This window comes from Vulpes vulpes, chromosome 13 (assembly GCF_048418805.1).
Source record: "Vulpes vulpes isolate BD-2025 chromosome 13, VulVul3, whole genome shotgun sequence".
Lineage (NCBI taxonomy): Eukaryota > Metazoa > Chordata > Mammalia > Carnivora > Canidae > Vulpes > Vulpes vulpes.
Genome location: NC_132792.1, coordinates 154,809,703 through 154,834,116, shown reverse-complemented (window position 1 = coordinate 154,834,116; position 24,414 = coordinate 154,809,703). Strand labels below are relative to the sequence as shown.

The window sequence follows — 24,414 nt, the reverse complement described above, 5'->3', positions numbered from 1 at the left end:
GATGGTTGGTTTTCTTTTAACCAAATGTGCACTGTAATGCCCAGTTAAGAATGGGCCTTTTCTTAAAAAAAAAAAAAAGTTGAAGTTAATCATTGAAAAATCACACTTTATACTCTTGATTTGTGTGACTTTTAACTAAATGTGCACTGTTAAGAGTGGGCCTTTTCTAAAAAAAAAAAAAAAGTTAATCATTGAAAAATCATACTATATACTCTTGATTTGTTTACATTTTTTTTTTTTACCACAAGTATGTGTCATATAATTTGAAAAGCAAATTTAATAAAAATGAATTGTGAAAACTTTCACAATCAAGGAAACCTTTTTAATTCCTTGCAATGATCTCAATCTTTTCAAAATTAAAATTGTGGGATTTTAGTACATATTAATAGTATTTGGATTCTGACTTTTATATCTAATTGATGTGTAATAAAGGTTAAGGAATCTAATACATGCATGCCTTTTTATACTAATAGAAAAAGAATAAGATCAGCTCAGAAAACATTTTTCCAAAGATATTATAACAGTAATGTCTGGTTATACCCTGCAAAGGTAATATGAATCAGTATTTTGGATAGTTCAAGTTCAGAGATGCATATATTATTATCTAATATACATATTTACACATGTGCTCATACATAAATTGAAACAAAAACATTGCACAAAAATAATGTGAATATGCTCTGGTATTTTCTGCTCTATTCTGTTCCTTTCTTCCCCTCCAAATTCTATTCACAACCTAAGGAATTTATTTCATGAACACTAATGATCTTTAGTTTGTAAAACACTTGATTTAAGCCATAAAAGTTCAGGTCTTCTTCTGTAGGACCTACTTATTTGTGACATTTCAGATTTCACCTTGGAACACACAAGAACACCTTTCCCCCAATAAATTCCAGGATTAAGTCTCATCCCTTGAACACAGCAGAGGAGGTGGTGGTCGTAGGTTGTGTGTATACATGTACAAATGGAGAATATCTCCCAGCAGTGGCAGAGAGAAGACAGAGATGCTAGGCTATTTTAACAACGGTAAGGGAAAAAGTGAAGTTCTTAGACTTTTTCCAGAGAGCTGAAACCCCAGTTTGATCTATTATATATTCATAAGTCAGCAATACCCATATCTATATTTGAAGGATATTTACAGGTGTGTACTGTGACTAGTAACCACATAATAATAGTAATAGATGAGTAACATTTATCAGTGCTTACTAAATGCTGGAATGTTTTAAGCATTGTGTATATATTAAGTCATGTACTTCTCGCAACCCCATGCAGTATTAATAAACAGAGAGGTTAAATAATTAGCTTAGTTAAGGTCACACAGCTAGTTTAGCAAGTGACCAAATACTTGAGTTTCCTGACTGTATGTATGTAAATAGTGCATCCACCATCATCTGTGTGGTCTATACATCAGTACTTAATGGATTTTTCATCATACTTCAGTTTTTCTTTGCTTGTAATTGTCAGCTTTCCCCCTCCCTTGAGAAAAATACTTTGGTTCCCTTTTCTGGGTATTCTGTATGTAAGTGTAGTGGAATTAATTTTTAGGTAATAAACTAGGTGTTTATTAAGCTTAAATATACATAGATGTATGTAATAGAATGGTGAACTCATTTATTTCACTAAGAAAAATAATTACGATTATCTGTTTTCCTCATTGGTCTGGAATATTTGGGTTGTTTTCTAATTTCCATGATATGTATAGAATTTTTTCTAAGTATATAATTGAAATGCTAATTTACATTAGCTTTGGCCTAAAGAAAAATTTATACATTTATTTTGCTGAGCAAAGGTAAGCTTTTAATTGAACACTGCTGTTACCAGTAATATTTTTTCTTATTTTTATTGCTTTCTGCTCAGAAGTATCCTTCATCGACATTTCTACTTTAAGTTACTAGATGTGCTCATTCACAGCTTTGATTACAGAGTAATAATAACAAACAATTGATAGCTCATACTGTATCAGACATTGTTAGAAGTGTTTTAATATGTATTGATTCATTTATTCCTATGACAATCATATGAGGTAAGTATTTTCATTTCATTTTTTTCAGCTGAGAAGGATTTGAGGCATAGAAGGGTATTTGTCCAAGGTTCCATAGCCTGTTATTTTAAAAGCCAGCATTTATATCTAGGTGCATAGATCCAGGGTCTGTGCCCTTACCTGTGATGCTGTTCTGTCTCTGGACTTTAGAAATTTCTGTTCTACGTAATAATATGAAAATTTTTTAGTCAAAATAGGAGTATAAATGAAAATTAAGCCAAAATGTATCTTTTTATTTCATTTTTTATTGTAACTTTTTCCCCTGGAAAGTTCATGTTAAAATTTCTTGATTTTTTTTTTTTTCCTGTTGAAGAAACCTGTAACATTTGTACAGAATTTAGATATGTATTCAGATTATAATACAAACCTCATATTAGTATGACTTTGGGTGTCTATGCATTATACCAGCTCATCTTTCCTTTTCCTGCTTTCTTTGATACTGCCCACATATGTTGGCTTTAGCAGTTTAATGTTAAGCATGCATCAAGTACAGGTGATTTGTTTTCTAATGTCTTATAAGTTGGAGAGATCTTACATGAATATACTGTAGTAAAGTATAGGTTTTGTTGAATATACTAGATTTGTGGTACCCTTTCCAGACTACCTTCTGTGGAAAGATAGATAAAACTGTCAAGAATTCTAAGACACATAAGCATATTATTTCTCCTTTTGAAAAAAAAAAATTATTTGACAGAGAAAGAGCAAGCACAGGCAAGGGGAACGGCAGAGGAAGAGTGAGAAGCAGGCTTCCTACTGAGCTGGGAGCCTGATGTGGGGCTCTATCCCAGGACCCCAGGATCATGACCTGAGCCGAAGGCACACACTTAACTGAGCCACCCACACAGTCCTTATTTTGCCTTTTTAAGATATTTTTAAAAGGACTGTCAAATCTGAAAATTTTTTTCAATTCATGCATATACATACTAAAAGTGAAGTATAAAAATAGTATATCTTAAGTGACAAGTAGAATTTTGCTGAAGGTCAATTTTAAATTAAAAAAAAAAATATTACAGTTTTATTTAATTTCAGTGACTTTGCCAACAGAATTTTAAGCAAATTTACTCAAGTCTTAATTTTTAAATACCTAAACATGAATAATTATTTTTCAGTGACCCTAGTTTTCAAGGAAAGCAGTACAATCAAAGTAATAAGTCTTAAGGTTTATCAGAGATCTATATTTTGGTAAACTTTTCGAATTTTGTGTGTGGGTGTGTGTATTAAATGTTATTAATCATGAGATTTTATTTCACTGTCAAATTTCAGTCACTGTGTACTAATATACTGAATGTAATTTTAACTTCTCTCTTTTTATAGGGAAATATGAGAGCCACACACGTGTTCACACAGGTGAGAAGCCCTTTGAGTGTGATATTTGTCACCAGCGCTATTCGACAAAGTCTAACCTAACTGTTCACAGAAAGAAGCACAGTAATGAAACAGAATTTCATAAGAAGGAGCACAAGTGCCCTTACTGTAATAAACTTCATGCAAGCAAGAAGACTTTAGCCAAGCATGTTAAGAGGCAAGTATTATCTTGCTTCCATAATATACTTTATTGTGCCTTCTAATTTAAATATGGAATAAGCTAAAAACAACTATGGGATGCTTGTCTCCAATTCTTATTTTGCTTAATATTTTGCAAACATTTCTGATTACAAATATATTTGATTACAAATTTAGTAAGAGCAGCAAATGTTTGTTTTTTATTAATGCTATTGAGATGAATCTTTTTGATGTTAAAACAAGAACTAGAGAAGTTTAAGATGGTATTTTAGTCCTCCTGTTTTTTATTTTGGGTTTTGACAGGTGTATTTTCAAAATACTTGGTTTTAGAACTTAGGAAACTTATTCTTTGTGCTCAACTTTGTCTTTGGTGTATAAAAATTTGTGAGAGAAAGCATGTTTAGTACAGTATTGAATATTTAATTTTAAGAAAGGAAATTTACTGAAATTTGGACCAAAAAAAACATAAATCAAGCAAATTATCTTAAAGATTATCTGTGAATAGCTAGGTTCCTGAATGTATTTAAAATATCAGACTTTTCTTTGACTATTTCTGCATAAATTTGGGCATATACATTTTTTAAATGTTAACAGTACATATATTCTTAAGGTAACTTACATGTTCATTTCTCTTTATGAAAGAAATCAGTGCCTGATTCTTATAATCACTGTCGACAGATTATATGGAATATGAACTTAGCTAATATCTTTTCCTAATAGTCTTTTTTTCCTTATAGATTTCATCCTGAAAATGCACAAGAATTTATCTCCATTAAGAAGACCAAGAGTGAAAGTTGGAAATGTGATGTAAGAGCTTTTAATTTGTAATTAGATGTAAAATTTATTAATTTTAATTAGAAAACCAAAATCAGTGTAATGTTACCTCTGGGGAAAGTAATTAGATTTTAAAGTAATACAAACCTAGCTTATCTCACTTTTAGAATCTTTCTTTTGTACAAAGTTATCCTAATATTTTCAAATTAAACCCCATAAGGGTTAGTTTTTAGATGGTAGACATGATGGAAATCTTATTTTTTATTTTTAATGCAACCACCATAGCATGTGCTTATAGTTGTGTATATAAACTGACATTGCTATGTAAGTAGGAGTTAAAATGTTAGAATTTTCCCCCCACATCTGGTTATTTGTCTCAAAACTTAGTGGCTTTTAACAACCGTTTTATTATATCCCACCATTTTGTGGGTCAGTAATCTAAATTTGGAGCATAGCTTTGCTAGGTAATTCCATTCCACCTGGTGTCAACTGAAGCACTCAGTTCTTTTCAGCTGATATAGGTGGTCTGGTATGGTCTTGTCTGGTTTGGAGCCACTTTGAAATGGCTTACACACACGGGTGGAACTTGTTGGCTGACAAGCTGCTCAGCAAGGACAGTTGGCTAGGGACCTTGATTCTTCTCCAGAAGTAGTCTCTTCATGAGGCTACTTAATCTTCTTTCTAGCATGGTAGCTAAGCTCCAAGAAGCCCAGGTTAAACTATCAGCATTTTTATTTAAAAGGTTTATTTATTTTTATTTTATCTTTTTATTTTATTTTATTTTATTTTATTTTATTTTATTTTATTTTATTTATTTATTTTTTTTTTAAGATTTATTTATTTATGATAGAGAGAGGAGAGAGAGGCAGAGACACAAGAGGAGGGAGAAGCAGGCTCCATGCCGGGAGCCCGATGCGGGACTCGATCCCGGGACTCCAGGATCACGCCCTGGGCCAAAGGCAGGCGCTAAACCACTGAGCCACCCAGGGATCCCTGGTTTATTTATTTTTAGAGTGAGAATGCTTCTGCGCGCATGCATGCGCAGGGAGAGGGAAAGAATCTCAAGAAGACTCCCCACCAAGTGCAGAGCTCGAGCTGGGGCTCGGTCCCATGACCCAGAGATGACAGCCCAAGCCGAAATCAGGAGTCAGATACTTAACCAACTGAGCCACCCAGGAACCCCAAAACAATCAGACTTTTTATGGGCTAGCTTCAGAAATCAGACAGCATCGTTCTCAACACATTCTTTTGTTTAAACAGGTTACTACAGCTAGGTCAGATTTAAGGGGATGGGAATTAGTTTCTGTTTTTCCAATAGTAGCAAAGAATTTTTAGATCCCTCTTCTGCCACAACCCCTAAAATACTTTTTCATTATTCAGGTAAATATTGTTTGAAGAAGTCATAAACTATCATTTGTCTTCCTTATTTTTGGGCTTCAATTTATATATACAGCAAAATTACCACCATTTCTTTAATTTCAGGTTCCAGGAATTGAAGTTAATTACTGTTTGGATCTACATAAGTTGCTTTCTTCTCCTTACTAAGTTTCATCATCAACTATAAAATAATAAAAATGATACATACTTCACAGGATTATTGTGAGAATTAAGTAAAATAAACCATTAATTATTTAGCATTGTGCCTAATATATAGTACATGTTATATTGTTCTTGTCCTTGTTGTTGTCGTTGTTGTCACAGCAGCCCCTTCCCCCCCCTTTGAATAAAAGAAAATTAAAACTTTAGTTTTTTTAGAGCAATTCAAGTTTTATAGCATAATTTCTGAGGAAAGTATAGTGATATACCCTCTGCCTCTAAAAATGTATATTTTCCCCCATTATCAGCATCCCCTCAAAGTGGTATATCTGTCACAGTATTGAACCTACATTGACCTCCCCCTTTTTAAATCTCATGCCTGCCAGACTTTTTTAAAAAGCTCTTCCTTTTGGCCATTTGAAGAGATAAACTCTAAAACTGTTTTCTGTGGTTTCTTATTCTGATTCCCAATTAAATATATGGCAACAATAATAAAACCTTTTATTCATGACATGTGATTTAAAATATAAATTTGGGACACCTAGGTGGCTCAGTAGTTGAGCATCTGCCTTTGGCTCAGGTCATGATCTTGGGATCGAGTCTTGCATCAAGCTCCCCACAGGGATCCTGCTTCTCCCTCTGCCTATGTCTCTGCCTCTCTTTCTATGTCTCTCATGAATAAATAAATAAAAATCTTTAAAAAGTAATAAAAAATAAAAATACACACTTAACAGATTTTAGAAATCATGACTAGAATGAAGATATTAAGAGTATTGTGTAATCCTAGAAATTATCCTATTAGAAACGTAAGGAGTTGAAATTCAGCTACCTTTAGTACAAATTTAAAATAATTCCATACTATAATTTCTTCACGGCATTTTTTTCCCTGCACAATTAGAATTTGATTATACTTTTGGTAACTTTTCTGTTGGGAAAAATTTCTCCAACTACTTGAATTTGTGTGTTTGTTTCTCATCATGAGCTTGGTATTTAAACTTTTAATTCAAGTTCCTTTACATTTTGTGTACATTTTCTTTTAGATTTGTAAGAAGTCTTTTACTCGAAGACCACACTTGGAGGAACATATGATTCTACATTCTCAAGATAAGCCTTTTAAGTGTACCTATTGTGAAGAACATTTCAAATCACGATTTGCACGGTTAAAGCATCAAGAAAAGTTCCATCTGGGTAAGCAAATTACTTTTTCTAAGAGCAGTCATAGCAATTATTTTTATATATATATATTTTTAAGATTTTATTTATTTATTTTAGTAGGGGAGGGGCAGAGGGAGAAGGAAAGAATCTTAGGCAGACTCTGCACTAAGCACAGAGCCCTACATGGGGCTCGATCTCACAACCCCGTGATTATGGCCTGAGCCAAAATCAAGAGTCAGACGCAAGACTCACTGAGCCACGCAAGCACCCCAGTAATAGGAATTATTGAGTAACACACCATGCTGGAGGAGCCTGCTGCTGTTGAACCACTTAGGAGAAGGAAGTCAGATAAATTGGGAGAAATACGGAATGTGCTGCTGTTCTTGCAGATGAGTAAATGTGTTTATTTTCTGTTTTGGTGGCAGATGTGTCTGTGATCATAAACTGCATTCAATCATAGTTCATTCATTGTTGGATAGGTCTGTGAGTGCTTGAATAAGGCATTTTAGTTTTGGAAAAACTCATTTTTCAGGGAATGAAATGAACCTAGTATATGTGGAATTCAGTATTATATTTGACAAATCCTCTCTCTAGTGCTTCTGGCCGAGGTGGAAACTTGTATGCTAGATGGTAGTTCAATTAGGTACATTTAAGACAGTTAATACAGATAAAGAATTACTGTCATCCAAAGTAGAGACCATTTGTTCTGCAGCATTGGTGATACAGTGGTGAGCATAGCTGCCTTTCAAACAGAAGGCAGCCTTTTCCCTATTCAACTTACATAAAAATGTATACTTCATGCCTATGAAATTTGTAGATGACATAAAGCTGGCAGAGCTAGTTAATAGAGCAGAAAATAAAAATGTAAAAAAAAATCTTTGTGCTATAGAAAAGTTAAAACAAAATTAAGAGTAAATACCAAATCATAAACATGGGAATTATCTGACTTTTAGTCGTTGGGGATTGAGGAACTGTAAATGGTATAGAATCCAAACTCCTCTATTTATAGATGGGCTTAAAAGCAAAAGCTTTTTAAAGCACAATCTGAACGAATAATGTCATATGACTGACTAAAACCACTGTAGTTTCAAACTATATTAATAAAAATCTATTGTTCAGAATCAGGGAGATAATTATCTCACTGATTTTAAATTCATCTGGAACATTGCATTCATTTCTGGATACCAACAATCAAGATGGATATTGACAAGTACGTTCTCAAGAGGTGGGTAATTACGGTGACACAGGGTCTTAAAATTATGTGAAAGAACCTTGAAATATGTTGTCGGGGAAAGGTAGATAGCACAACTGTGTAATAAGGAACCCTTAATCTTTACAATTCTGGTATATAAGACAATGTATGCTGGAAGACTATTTTTTTAGCTTTAGTATTTTATGAATTGCCTTTAGTAGGTCGTTCTATCAGAGTATCTCATCTCAGGATTCCTAAGAAGCCATTGTATGAAGCAATTTTTATACTTAGCAGAACGTAGTTGGAGACATATTCATGGTTGCATGTTGCATGTGAGAAATTTCTTTTTATACGTTAGTTCCAGGAAAAAGAGTTTCTCTTGTGAAATTGGTAGGCTTCTTCCTTTTTGAGATGAAAACCATAGACAATCTTTTTTTTGTCTCATGTTATAGAAACATCATAGCAAAATATAATTTTATGGTTAACATATTTGCTTCCACTTCCTTTTCTGTTCTTGATTTGCTAAATAAATACATAATTTAGTAAATACATAGGTATTCTAAGTCGACCTAAGTAGACATCCTAAGGCATAGGTTTGTTTTAATTTAGAAATTTTTTTAAGTATTGGAACTTAACAAATTAAAGTAACTTAGCTTGCACACAATAGTTATTTTTCCTGTCAGTAAAATTATACAAGCAGATCCTTGAACAGATAGCAGTTAGAATTGTTAAAGAAAGCATTCCTAAAGGGTGGTTGAACTAGAACTATGTGTGTATATGTTTTATGTATGTACATATAATACGTAATATATACATTTCATATGTATATACACACATACCACCTCTATGCTTCTATTTACCTGTATCACTGTATGTTATGTGATGGATGTATGTACATTCAGGTCTGAGGTATCGCCCAAGAATTTGCATTTCTGCAAGATCCCAGGTGATGCTGATGCAGTTGGTCCACATACCACACACCTGTGTATTACTGCTTTAGGTCATTCAAAGCCATACTTGCACTACGTACATTAGGATTATATATTCTGTAAATCAAAGGGAGAGAGATTTCTAAGGAATACAGTCTGAACAGTCAGAGTAGAAGAATTTTTAATATATCTCTATGTATAAGTATAAAAATCGTAATTGGCTTTAAAGTCAAATCTTCTAATTTTATCCTATTTAGAGAGTTGGCATGAAAAACTCCTTTAGTAACTTCCCAGCCTAGCTTCAAGTTCAAGGAGGTTCAACTGCATGCAAAACTGGGTATCCAATATAGGGGAAAGAATGTAGGTATTTCTTCTGAAGAACTGGTAAGTAACCGAACATGAAAGAGAATGCTCCGTTCTTTCTTCACCCAGCTGGAGCGTTCAGGAATACATACAGTTATTTTACTCTTGGCCTAACGTACACTTGCCTTAACATACTCATCTTGGTGCTTTTATTTGCTTTATCTTTTTATCTTTAACTGTGCAAATGCTGAATCTCTTTTTTCCAGCTTCTTGAAGGCTTTTTTTTTTTTTTTTTTTGGTGGAGAGTTGTAAGAGGAGATGGAGGGATTTTCCCTAACACTACTTAACCCAGTGCTAGTAATGAATTAAGAATCAATAAATACTTGTTGAAGAGTTAATAAATGAATAAAAGGCTCAGATCTCACAGAAGATGAAATATTGGGGATTTTAAATGAGAATATGTTAAAGAAGCTTAATACATTTTGAGGTCATCTCTCAAAAACATGTTGAAACTCCCCCAAAACTATTGCAGCTACTGAACAATTTTTCTTATAGATATGCTTGTGAATTCCAGTGTCCAAATGCCTTTTCTTTCCATTGTTCTATTATGATTAATTTCTCATTAGAGTTCACAGTAGAGTCTACAGTATTTTCATCATTAAAAATTTGTGGTTTTGAGGAACAACAGTAAATTTCCAGATTATGAACTCTGCGGATTCCTTTATTCTTCCAAAGTTTCTCAGTAACTTCCTTTCTGGTATATGACTGGTTTTTTTTTTTTACTTTGTTCCAGTCTGATTTCAAACTAGGACTTGGCCATTTCAATTTATTAACTCATTAGGTTATTCATCATTTATTATATTAGATGGCACACCCTAAACTCAGCTCTGGGCATATAGAGATGATTGTTAACTTGCCTTAGGAATAAACAATCAAGAAGAGAAAACTATAAATGAATAAGTACATTGTTTATAATACGTGCACTTACAGTGGTAGGTATACATTCACAAATACCTATCAAATTTAACTTCATATCTATTCTTTATAAACTTTTAAAATACACTCTTCTTTCCTTTTTAGGTCCTTTTCCATGTGATATATGTGGCCGCCAGTTTAATGACACTGGAAATTTGAAACGCCATATAGAATGTACCCATGGTGGAAAGAGAAAATGGACTTGCTTTATCTGTGGAAAATCAGTACGAGAAAGGTGAGGAATCATCTACACTCCCAGAATAATCTCGGTACTGTTATATAGAAATAATTAACAAATATAGTGTATAACGATTTGGATAATGCCAGATATAAGATACTTAAATTATACTTTAATTTGAAATTTAAGGACAGAAGAAGAAATTACATAAAATGTTATAGAAGATGATATGAAGTTAGGATTTGCAGGTTATTTGGTAACTTTAACATAATACCACTTTGTCTCTTTCTGAAACCCCACTAAAACTACATTAAAGGTTATTGATTGATTAGGGCTGATTTAAAAGACAGTAAGCTACAAAGATAGGGAGAATAGAAATGTGACAAGAGCAACACAGATTTGGAAGCTAGAAAGCAGGTAGATCAGTGGAAACTGACTTAGATCTAAGAAAGACAAATCCCAAGTGGCAGTGGACAACTCAAGAACATAGTTTACACCATAGAATCCACGAAAGGTATAGGAGTGGGCAGTATCCGATACCTTTGGAACTAGGGCGAAGGAAGACAGAACAGGGAGCACTGGAGTAAAAAAAAAAAAAAAACTTTAGAAGTTAGATTATTTGGATTTTCTTCTGCCACCCGCACAGGTGATTGCTGCTGGGCTCTTACCTCTATCCCAACTTAGCAGATACCTGGTGGAGTATACCATGTTGTTAGATGGTGAATTCATTCTGAATGTTTAAAGCAGTGAGCCCCAGGCCTTGTTCCTGCTGACATCTTGGATTTTCGATTTTACCCCTCACGCAGTAGATTAGAGAACAGTTCCCTAAAAATCTGAGCCAAGCAAAGGACAAATATATTCTCTAACAAATAGTACACTCAGGTCACCTATTGTGAAGCCTAGTCATCCAAGCCCTCATGCTCTTTGACCGTGCCATCCACGTTTTAGTCTATCACATGAATCATAGGCAGATAGAAGAATTAAAACACAGAAGGAAAGCATTTAACATGGGAGCTAGATGCCAACACAATCATGAAGGAAAAAAAATAAAATCTTGAAGGAAACAGATTATGCAGAAAGAAGAAAACTTGCAAAAAAAAAAAAAAAAGGAAGTAAACAATTATGAGTATCCTCAGTTGGAGATCTATAATCCATTAGACAAGAAAAAGATGCTATGTAAGAGTCACTGACATAACAAATCAGAGCTCCCAGAAATTCCAAGTGTAATAGATAAAGTACAGACTCTAATGGAAGGATTGAAGAACAAAGTTGAGGGAACCTCCCAAAAGGTAGAGCAAATGATACAGAAGTGTGAGACAAGGATTAGAACATTAGAGAACCAGTCAAAAGGCCCAGAAAGGAAAAGCGAACAACGAAAATAGCAAGGGAAAAAAATCATCACTGAATAATTCAAGATAATTTCCCAGAACTGAAGGACATGAGTTGCCAGACTGAAATTACCCATCAAATGCTTAGGACATTAGATGAAAATAAGCCTACCCCAAGTTACATCACTGATATTTCAGAACACTGGGCACAAAGAGAAGCTTCTGTATGCTTCTAATTGTTCAAGGAAAAAAAGTTACATACATTGAATTATGAATTAGAATTACTTAGACATCTCTCTGAATAGCAACACTAGATATAAAATGATACAGTAGTACTTTGGAGATTTCTGAAAGAAAATTATTTCCAGCCTAGAATTCTGTTCTTAGTCAAATTAACAACCAAGCCTGAAGATACTTTAAGACATTTTTCATGATTATCAAAAAGTTAGCCTTTGATGTACTCTTTCTCATGAAGCATCTAAAGGAGCTACAGGAAATAGAAATTGTGATACTTGACAGAGGCAAAGGGAATTCATAGGAGGATGGTAAATGAAGTTTCCAAGCTGTCAGTTGTGCAAAATGTGTATACAATGGGTAATCAGTGCACAGTGGTAGTAGTAATGCTGCATGACAGATTGAGGGTTGTCATTGCTAAGATCCCTGCTGGCATGTTTCCTCTTTTAGCTAGGGGACAGAATGCTAGAGTAGGTCTGACCCCCAAATTTTGTTTTAAATTTTATTGTCATAACAGCATTTAACATGAGATCTACCGTCTTAACAAATATTTAAGAGTACAATACAGTATTGTTATTAAATTACAATACAGTATTAAGTTATTAATACAGAATTATCATTGAATTAAGGCACAGTGTTGTACAGCAGACCTCTAGAATTTACCCATCTTGCATAACTGAAACTTTATACCCATTGAATAACAGCTCCCCATTTTCTTCTCCCTGATTCAAATTCTTACCTATTCTCTGCCACTGTATAATACCTGTATACTTGTTAGTGAGGTTCCTACTATTATATTTATGCCTTGCTACTTGATTTAACTGAGGATATTTGTTTCATTTCACAGAAATATTATTTTATGACCTATCCGTGAGAATTACAGGTAGCCCATAGTAAGTTTAGAAGCAAAATCTGTATAGCAGCCTATTCACTTTGACTGGATTTCTGTCAGACTTCCAATACTTGATCCACTCTAGGTTGTCAGATGTTCTGATTGTGATGAACCCTCTGTTTTCCAGTGTTTATTCATGACTCTAACACTGACATGTTAGAAAGGGCTCTTGCCAGTTCTCAGGCAAGCTACAGTCAGACTTATACAGACACCCTGTTCATGCTGTCTTGTGGCTTCTTGAGTTAATAAAGGCAATATTGTTAGATTTGTGCTTGCTACTCAGTTTTTCAAAAATATACAATATATTACTTAGTGATACATACTACTAGGTAGTAAAAGAAGAAAGGGAATGGCTAACATAAATGGTTATCTCTGAGAGACCAAGAAGGAACATGTAGAGGCATCCTGAGATATAGTAATGTTCTAAGTCTTATTCTGCATTTAAGTGTAGTAATTCTATCCTTAGAACAAAATGTACAAATTTTATATCCTTCAGTATATAATATAAAAGTTCCATAATTTTAAAACATTAGAAATGCCACTTTCTTAAAATAACAAATTAATGTAATGGTAAAATAGGAAAATCAGTATGCTATATTTACATGAAAACTTATAGATTGATACAGTTTATTTTATACATTATAAATTCTTTTTTTCTTAAAGGTCTTTCTATAAAAATAAAAAGTGAACCAAAAACTAAAACAATCTCTCCATCTTTTTACTTTTTAATTACTTAATAGATGGGGGTGTAGGAATAACTTTAGGGATAATTTCCGCAAAGTTAAATACACCTGCAGCCACACATGTCAAGTGTTGGTGGGCCTTGTGGAGGAGCACCATCTACTGGCATGGATCTACCTTCATCTCAAGTTCAGCCTTACCACTCAGAAGATGCAGGATTAAAATAAAAAGAAAGTATTAGAAACAGTCAAAAGTCCGAAAAGGTCAGACACCTTTCCCTTTACTTTTTTTCCTTCCAGAATAACTTTGTCTCTCCTTATTCAGCACTTGACATGTAGGAAATCTCTGAGTGTTAGAACCAAAGGAAATGCTAGCTATATATTTGGAGCAGCAGTGGTTATACAGTAGCCTACCAAAAGTTCAGAAATAACAGAAGTAAAACCAATGAATCACCAAAGTGGTAACTGGGTAACTAGTGAAAGTTTATTGTGCCTACATAAAAAAAAAAAAAAGGTTTGCAAATCAGGACCACTCAAACCAAAACATAGAATGAGACTCAGGTATATTTTTATATGCAGTTTTTATACAATGAGAAAGCAGTGACTGTTTATTCTTCACAGCGGTTGGTTGTGACATTAGAATTTCTTAAGTGATAAAGAATTGGTTAATAGTTACCTCGTATCAACCTTAGGAAGGAGCTTTAAGTTTTGGCTGTGATTTTCAGAGGTATAAACAAATGACCCAGGGCAAGTTATCCTTGCAAAATAAGCTATATTAGGCTTTGTTTGTGGGACTAAACTCATTTTGTCTGCTCAGGGAACTTTCAAGACTGATCTCTTTGTTTTTTATTTTAACAAGCCCATCCTGGGTCAGTAGGGCTGGAAGATTTAAGAATGAGAGTGATTGTATTCTTTATATGGTTTCCTTTTTTCACATTGGCATCTAGAAGTTACAAGTTAACCTGTAAAGCTTTCTTTGCCATAAAACATTCTTTTCACAGATCCTGAGCATGTATTTGAAAGAAATAGTACTGATAAACTGGATTGCTTATACATTATTAAATTCTCTACTAAAATTCACATCAGTTTTACTTAATGCAGTAGTAACAATTTGTCATTTATCATTGTACTTCTTGATAACTGCTTAAGCTGTATAGTTAAATCTTTGAGCAAACTAATGGCAAAGGAAGCCAAAGTTAATTTGTGTGTGTATGTGTCTTAAAGAAGAGACAAAACAGATGTGATTATATGCTTGTGAGACTAATCCAATAAAAAGCAAAAATACTGTAGGAAAAAAGGAAACTGGTCATAGTATCTGTTAGCTTGAATACCTTTCTAGTAAGCGTTCTGAAAATTGTGTTTGTTTGAGAGAGAGGGAGAACACCAACAGGGGGACAGGGGGCAGAGGAAGAGGGAGAGAGAATATCTTAAGCAGGCTGCACAGCCAGTGTGGATCCCTATGCAGGGATTGATCTCATGATCAGCCTGAGATCATGACCTGAGCCAAAATCAAGAGTCAGACGCTTAACCAACTGAGCCACCCAGGCACCCCTGGAAATCTATGTTTAATATACGTATTGGCATTAAGAAGTCTTCAGATAAGTATATATTTTTTAACACAGGACTACTTTGAAAGAACATTTAAGAATCCATAGTGGAGAAAAACCTCATCTTTGTAGTATTTGTGGGCAAAGTTTCCGTCATGGAAGTTCATACAGGTAAGTCAAGACATTTTTCCCCTATAGTAGGTAAGATATATGTCTTTTTTTAAATTATGTCTCTATTTTAATTCTGTTTTATTGTTGCATTAGTTATTTGTTGAATTAAAACATTTCTTAGCACTTAAAATTATGCAAAAAATCTTTGACATTTCCCCCTACGTTACAACTTTTAATATTGTCTTTATTCTGTAGTATAAAATATTAAATATTTCATCATCAAGTTTGCTAAATGCTTTATTAAGTCACTATCATATAAATTTATTTCATTACTTTTCTTTGAATCAAAACTCATAAAACTCTGATGTTCTAATAACCTTAGTGTATTTCATTACTCTTAATTATCAAAGAATATTTTGGAATGCAATATGGCAAAATTGAAAACTCTAGGACTCTCAGTTTAGGAAAGTCTTCTGTGTATTAGTTGTAACCTGTGTAACTGTTTTTATTTATTTTTTTTTAAAGATTTTATTTATGTATTCATGAGAAACAGAGAGAGAGAGAAAGAGGCAGAGACACAGGCAGAGGGAGAAGCAGGCTCCACGCAGGGAGCCTGACATGGGACTCGATCCCGGGTCTCCAGGATCACACCCTGGGCTGCAGGCGGCGCTAAACCGCTGAGCCATCAGGGCTGCCCCTGTGTAACTGTTTTTAAAGCTGAATCCCTGACCACATGTGCAATTTGTGAAAAGTTGGCTTTTTCCTGAATAAATAATATGAGATATATGTACATTTTACATGTTTATTAATGCTCTTAGGGTTTTTAATCTTAAGGCTTAAATGTTTACACTTTCATTTTTTATTTTCCTCTTTCACCTCTTTTTAAATAGAATGTGTCCTCTTTAGATGTAATTCAGTCAGTTTATTGGTTTTAGTTATGAAATCAATATCTGTTTTGGCAACTTGAATGGGAAAACCATTCATTTCACTGGGATATATTTGATAGAGGATTATGGTGCTAAAAATAATTCCAAGTTAAATGAATTTTAATAATTTAAACATGTATAACCTGTCCTTGGGTGACTATAAAATGAACTACACTTTGGTTAGTATGAAGAAAAGGAGCAAAAATGTGTCAGAAAGTTGATTACTTATAAAATTTACTAAATTTTTACTTATCAATTTATAAATGGTATCAGTTGTCCAGGAAAGGGTTAATTTTTAATTATTTGCTGTATCACAGATTTAAGTCACTTACCTTATTTGTCTGATTCTAATTCCTTCTGACTCATTCCTACTTTTGCTATCTCTGAAACTCCACCAGTCAGATATACAAAAACTTTATACATTTAGTATGTTTAGTGAAGTAGACTTAGGATCTAAGTCAGGAAGGAATGTCATGTAGACGTAGTGTATGTGCAAATGTTGAGATGTCTTTTGAAAAAGTGAGTAGGAACCTTGTAGCCTGGTAATGAGTCGGGAAAGATGAAAGTTCAAGAAATAGAGCAAATAACGTATGAGGGTGAATGGATAAGTAAACAGCCCAGTTTCCCTTATTTAGAGTTAATCAAGATTTTTCCTTGGTGTCACCAGTTTTTATGGTCTTCAATTGTTTTTTCTTTATAGACTTCACTTACGAGTACATCATGATGATAAAAGATACGAATGTGACGAATGTGGGAAAACATTTATTCGTCATGACCACCTTACAAAGCACAAAAAAATACATTCAGGTAAAGGAAGGTGTACTTTGTAATGATGTTTATAAGATCTTTTAAAAAGGCACTTGAAACCACATACTGCATCGTGTTTATGTTGGCTATAATTTAAATAATTTGGCAAATGCTGGTCACAGTCACTTCATTGATAATGCTGATTCTGAAAACCTTTTTTAAAATATCTGAAAGGAACATAATTTTATGACATGTTTTTGTTCACTGTAGTTTTAATCATTTGGTTTCCTTATATGACTACAGACTATATTTTGAAGTTTGTTTTAATCAAATTCTCAAAATTTGCATTTTTGAATATAATGTGAATGTGTGCAATAATTGGTATTGGCGTTCCTCTAAAGGGAAATGCCAAGATAACATTTCTCATTTTTATTGGATTTTAAAGAAATTAGCAAAACAGATGTTTGAAGAGAAATGATTATAATTGGGTATTATAGTTTATGTAATAGTGAATTTTTGAAACCCCATCTTTGGAAAAGAGTATGTTAATAATCCTGATCAATTTCGGATCTTTATACTGTATTTATAATTTTTATATTCTGGGGCTTTCTTTCATATTTTCCTCTCAGATTGATGTTCAGGAAGTGCTAAGAGAGCCAACTATATGAGCACAATAATGGGAAAGAGCCATCTCTATGAGCACAGTAGAACAGGTGATTATTATTATTATAAACATAATCTAAATATAAAGTATGCAATGGCTGTAATTATTTCCTTAAATGATCACAATGAGGTTGCAGGTTGCAGTTCTTATCAACACTTTTAAGAGATACTAACAGTCTGATGACTTTTTCACTGAAATTATGCATTTTCATTTTTAGGAGAAGAATTCTAAATTCCTAATTCTGGAGATGACATGCTTTAATTGCATACTGGATTAAGTTGAAACAGTGGTTTTTAAAGGCCAAGCCTTTGTAACTGAATATAAGAATGGAGATGAGAAATGGGACTAATCTATAATTTTACTTCATATTTTATTTTGGCTCATTACAAATAGATGTATGAAATCCCCACAGATGAAAAATATTTTAAAAATAAAGTACAAAGATCTGAAAATTTTCGGGACTTTTTTATCAACAGTAAAACAGCCTATTCTTGATTCAGTGTATTTTCACTTGAAGTACTTGACATCTAGACTTAATATATTCCTAAAAAAATTAGTAAGTTTTGGAGTAATTTCATTTATCTTCTCTGTTACATTGAAAGGTTAAGATTTTAAGTCTATAGCAAAAAACATATTTGTTGTTTTTCCAAGTGGGGAAAAGGGCTCACATCCATGAAATAAGCATAGATTTATTGAAGAAAGGTATTTGAGTAGGGAATATAAAACAAATAGCTCAGAATAAAGGGTTACTTTTCTGGTATATTTCCTACCATGTTATCTTAATATTTGATAATATATTTCTGGAGGGACAAACTGAAGTGCATATCATATTATAATCAAAATATTTGGGTCTTTAAGGTGAGAAGGCCCATCAGTGTGAAGAATGTGGAAAATGTTTTGGTCGTAGGGATCATCTCACTGTTCATTACAAAAGTGTACACCTGGGAGAAAAAGTGTGGCAAAAGTAAGTGAAAAAGCAGTTTCTCATAATTACTATATTGGATAACTATAGGTTAGAGGAATTCTATAGCTTCTCTGCTGACCTAACAGAATTGAATGAAACATTTTTGTTTTGTTTTCAGTGACTCAAGGCTAGGAGGTGGTAGACAGTAAAGTTAATCGCTAATATAAAATCTTGGCATTCTTTGGGCATTTCATTTATCTTTGGTTGCTGTGGCTCTTATCTAAAAATATAAATGTGCTGCCTATATATTATACTTAATAAGAGCAAGTTTTGGGACATGTTTCTCATCAGAACTTAGATTTCTTTTAATCACACTGATCATTTAAAAATGGTATTTTATGTGAAGGAGGCATGTGCTGTCCTGAACACCAACTTTTTTTTTTTAATTCCAGTGTACTTAACATACAGTGTTATATTAGTTTCAGATGTACAATATAGCAATTCAGCAATTCTGTATATATTCATTGATCATCACGAAAAATGTACTCTTAAATCTCTTCACCTATTTCACCCATCCCCCTGCCACCTCTCTCGGGTAACTATCAGTTTATTCTCCTGAGAGTCTGTTTTTTGTTTTCTTTTTAACACCAACTTTTTAATAAAATTCAGATATTTGGGTTTAACTGAGATTAGTTGTTGAGTGTAAAATGTTCAGAGAATCCGTGTTCTTGCACAAGGTGTTTGGAACAAAGGCTAAGGTACCAAGAAAGGTAGGTTAATAGCATTGAGCATGATCAACAAAATATACATAGTATCTTTAAATGTGGTAAATGATAGACCTCTTTGAAGAAGAGTAGGAAGTGTTGATTTGTATCCAGTTTTTGTATTCTCATATGCTGGTTTATTGTTTCACTGATTTTGTTCAGTGATTCACTTATTGAATCAATGTATTCATTGTAGTCACTGAATTCTTCTATTCATGAGGTAATAGGAATCCTGCTAAGTGCTAGGATAGAAAGATAAACATGATCCTGTATAGAAAAAGAAATAAGGGAGCACCAGGATGGTTCTGTCAGTTAAGCATCCAGCTCTTGATTTTGGCTCAGATCATGATCTCGGAATTGTGAGATCCAGCCCTGTGTCAGCTTGTCCCTCTCCCTCTGTTCTTCCCCTTGATCATGTGCACTATCTCTCAAATAAATAAATACTTAAAATCTTTAAAAAAAAAAAAAAAAGGAAATGAGAATTTAAACATATTGTAGGAATGGCTGGAAAATAGACTGAACTGCAGACTCACTTGCTCCTGAGATTCTGTAACTTTTCTCAACCCCTTTATACCTTGAAAATCATTCACTATCTCAGGAACTCTTGTTATATAAATTATAATATAAAACTATATTATTGTTTAAATAAATTATATAAATTGTAATAGAAATTCAATTGAGAAAAAAATATGTATTAATTCACTTAAAAATAGTAATATACTCATGCTCACGTAAAAAGCAATTTGAAAAAGAGCTACTTTACAAAACAAATTAAAAAATATTAAAAGAGTGGCATGTTTTACATTTTTGTAAATCTCTAATGGCTTAATAGACAGTTGGATTATCATATCTGCTGCCATGTGTTATTTTGTTTGAAGTAAATGAAGAAAATCTAGCCTCTCTGTATACATAGTTGGTAAAAGGAGGAGTATTATGATAGCAGTGTTAGGTAATTGTGGATATTAGTCTTTGCTACTACACCAAAACAGTTTAAGTGCTAGTTTCTTAAAGGTAGTTGAAAGGTGCAATCTGAAACAAGATTAATGAAGTTTTCATACTGTGTTGTATATTGGTCTTGTACTTGAATGGATTTTTTTTACCTACACATATTATAAAAGGATGTATTGTCATTTGGAAAATATGGGTTCACTAAGTTATGCCAATTTTCTAAATGCTAGCACATTTCATAGTACAGGATCAACAAATCGCATTTGTTAATATTGCCTCTAGTCTCTCAGAAAGGAGTGTTGGAAAACTGTCAAGATCAAAAGGGGCAGATGCAAGTTTTCCCCAAAAAAGTTTTTTAAAGATTTTATTTAATTAGAAAGAGACAGAAAGAATGAGCAGTGGGGGGAGGGGCAGGGGGGAGAGAGAGAGAAGCAAACTCCCTGCTGAACAGGAAGCTTAATGCAGGGCTCGATCCCAGGACCTGGAGATCATGACCTGAGCCAAAGGCAGATGCTTTACCGACTGAGCCAATCAGGTGCCCCAGCATATTCTCCAAAATTTTTATACTAGCTTGAAAGCTCAAACTTCATCGTTGTTGGAAATATTGTCATTTTTTTCCCTTGAAGTAACAGGTTTACTTCCTTTAATTTTTGTGAAAATATCTGCCAAATACTCAAGTCTCTAGTTGTGACTTGTCTTTCATTCTTTCAAGTAAAATGGTATTTCATGGAGAAAATGGCTACTTCAGCTCACAAATCAGACTCATGAGTGCTTTTCTTTGAGATAACTGTTGTACTTTGGTATGCAATAGAAGTGCTTCTTGTGTAGTTCCACTTCATCACAGCAAACATTAAAAAGGCCACATTCTGAAAGGTTGGAATTTAGTAAAATTAGTAATTTAACTCCTTTATCATTTTTTTTTCTTTCTGTTAATACATGGTGGTGAAGAGTACAATGACCATTGGTACATTTTAGTATCACTACCTTGTTTGGAGTTGAGGTGCCAGCACTTTTACCTACCATGCCCTGTATATGTCATTAGTGTAAATGTCAACGCAATGAAAAAGGCAAATAATGTTATGGTATTATTTTGAAAATAACTTTGATCTTGTAAACCTTATGAAAGAACTTTGGGATTCCCTCACTGCCACCAGAGCCTATGGGCCTATCTATTGTACTGAATAATTATGGAACCAGAACCTGTAGGTTCCACTTTCTACAAGGGTTGGCTAATGGTGGATCTAGAATATGAAGCCTTGTATATCATTTTATGGAACAAGTACTTAGTCCTATGTGATAAAAAGCCATTGAAGTTTTTAAACAAGAGAGTGACACAGTTGGATTTCTTTTGCGGTAGGTCACTCTTACGGATGTATGGAGGCTGGATTTGTGGTGGATAAACTGAGGCAAGTAAATCAACCAGTTGGAAGGCTGTTAGAATTTAGGAAAAAGATGGTGAGGGCCTAACTAGGGAGCAGCATTAGTAATAAATAGCAGAAGATACTTATTTGAAAAATACTTAAGTCTTTTGAGAGAATGGGAATCGTTATCTATGGATAATTCATATTTTAAAGGAATTCCTCTTTTCAGGTGGGTGGTTGATAAACCAGCCACTGAGATAGAGAATACAGAAGATGGACTAAGTTTACGGAGGAAGAGGATGAGTTGTTTGGTGTATATTGAGATGCTTAATAGAAACTCAAACAGGAAATGTGATAGGTAAATCTAAGTCTAACTCTCAGGAGTGAAGTCTGACCTATGGATAAAGATTTATATGTGAACACATAAAAGTAGGTTATCCAGGGAAAGAATGTGGAATGATGAAGGTTAGCACCCCTTCCGCCTACCCATTATTTTCTAATGTTTCTTCTTCCCTTTTGAACATTTTTAAATGGTGACTCTATTTCAGTATCCACTTCTCCACTTTCCATTCACTGTAACAAGCTGTTGTGTATGACTTCTGATTTTACTGTACCTCTTAAATCGCTGTCAGTATAAGTTCCTTTTTGCCACCTGCAATTGACATCTTTAAGTCCTTTACACATTGGGCATCTCAGTTTCATTTGGAACTGTTTATCATTCCTATCCTGAAGATCTATACTCTAGCATCCCTGTGAGAAGGGAGAGCTGATCCATCTAGATCTTTGTAGATTTTATCTTTATCCTATGTTCACTGGGCAATTAATTGAGCATATCTGTGTTCAAAACTTCACTCCATTCATAGTGTAGACCCAGATTTCTTAGCTACACCACTAAGACATTTTGGGCCAAATAATTCTTAGTTGGAAAGGTGTCCTGTAAAGTGTAGGATGTTTATCAGTATTCCTGGCTTCTGTCCACCAGATGGCAGTAGCACCTACCCTGGGTTGTGAAAGCCAAAAATGTCTTTAGGCATTGCTAACTGCCCCATGGAAGTCAAAATTGCCCCTAGTTGAGTACCCCTGCATCTTTCTGTGCCTGCCCATGGTGACTCTGTATCTCTCTTTGAATTTACTATGGATATGAATGGAACAAGACAAACCAAGCATACTGGTTACAAATCTTTTGCTAGGTTTATCAGTGACACTCCCAAGTCACTAAATCTAGATTATATTTTTAAATGTCTGTTTTATCAAGTAGAAGTAAGTTTCTGGAAGACAGGACCTTGCATAGAGTTTTTGTAGCCACTTTATAAATGTTGAGTTGAATGAATTGAAAAGTATGAATGCCATTTGAAACCTTAGGCATACTATTGCTATTGAATATTGGTAAAAATCTGCTAACCATTCCAGTAAGACTCAGTAGATATGTTAAGAGCAAAGTGTCTTACAGAATATTATAGCTGCATATATTTGAGTTAATTATTTTCCCATATACTCATCAGATATGAATTAGTTTCAAGGTGAGATGATGGGCTTTCCTAATAACCACAACTTAAATGCTAATCATTTTACAAATATCTTACTCCTCATAATGAAATTGGGATCTAGGATTTTTAATTCACAAACACAAATTCTTAGGTACTACATTTCACTGCCTGATAAGGCAGCTTTGAGTAATTTACAGCTTTTTATGTCTATTCATCTGTAATAAAAATAAAGGACTGGTATCTCGTTCTTTTAAAATTTAGGTATAAAATTTAAGTTTGTAATATTATTTGTGTTATTAAGTGAACCAGTTAGAGCAGTGTTACTTTTTTGATGAAGGCACATTTTGAGACTGCTGCAGTTTCTCTTCATTCGGCCCCAACATCTATTTTTTGAATTTAATTAAGGTATACTGTATGTCCATAAAAATTCATTCTTTGTAGTGTATTGTTCCACAAGTTTTGACAGTTGCATGCAGTCGTGTAATCATTACCACAGTCGAAATACAGTGTAGTTCCATCACCCCTAAATTTCTACCAGACCTTTTTGTTCAACTCCTTTTTTCTTTCTTCAACCCATCATTGATCTGTTTCTGTCCCTATAATTTTTCCTTTGATGTTTTTAATAGCAAGTAATAATAATACAGAAGATCAATGATTTATTTAAATTTTAAAACTAAGTTGTTTAAAGTTAGAAGTCTAAGGACCTCTTTTTATAGATTTGTTTGTTGAATGTAACCGGTGGAGGAAGAATCAGAGATAAAGTTGGTACTTTAAAAGTATTTCCACATTCCTTTGGAATTCTGTACTTTATTACTGTGAGAACTATAAGTAACTTTAGTAAATAATCTTATAACCTTTTTTCATGATGTTAAATTTATATTGAAAACAACCTTTTTTATGTTTCTTAGATACAAAGCAACCTTTCATCAATGTGATGTTTGTAAGAAAATTTTTAAAGGCAAATCAAGTCTAGAAATGCATTTTCGGACTCATTCAGGTAAAAGTTAGTGGGTACTTTAATATCTTTATGTAATTGGGAGTAAAATATGGACATTTAAACCTTGTTCTTCTTGGTTAAATTGTTCTTGGTTAAATTTTCCCTTTACGCTTTTTACTTATTATGTTAAAATTGGCATCATAAATGAGCAATATTCTGCCCATCAATTAATTCTCTACAAGCTTCAATATTTTTGAATATTGTGGAATTTGGGCAGATTTTTCTCCTTGGGAATTTA

The 24,414-nt window shown here is 33.5% G+C and overlaps 1 protein-coding gene across 1 annotated transcript in view; it reads left to right on the top strand.

Annotated features, from left to right (window-relative positions):
* Window positions 1-24,414, top strand: part of ZBTB41 (zinc finger and BTB domain containing 41) — a 46,011-nt gene that overhangs the window by 6,675 nt on the left and 14,922 nt on the right. Inside the window, exons 3-10 of the mRNA XM_072733411.1 lie at window positions 3,356-3,563; window positions 4,282-4,351; window positions 6,895-7,042; window positions 10,514-10,643; window positions 15,343-15,438; window positions 17,005-17,111; window positions 18,574-18,679; window positions 24,088-24,176. Of these exons, the coding sequence (XP_072589512.1) occupies window positions 3,356-3,563; window positions 4,282-4,351; window positions 6,895-7,042; window positions 10,514-10,643; window positions 15,343-15,438; window positions 17,005-17,111; window positions 18,574-18,679; window positions 24,088-24,176 (954 nt within the window). The remainder of the gene's footprint in view (window positions 1-3,355; window positions 3,564-4,281; window positions 4,352-6,894; window positions 7,043-10,513; window positions 10,644-15,342; window positions 15,439-17,004; window positions 17,112-18,573; window positions 18,680-24,087; window positions 24,177-24,414) is intronic.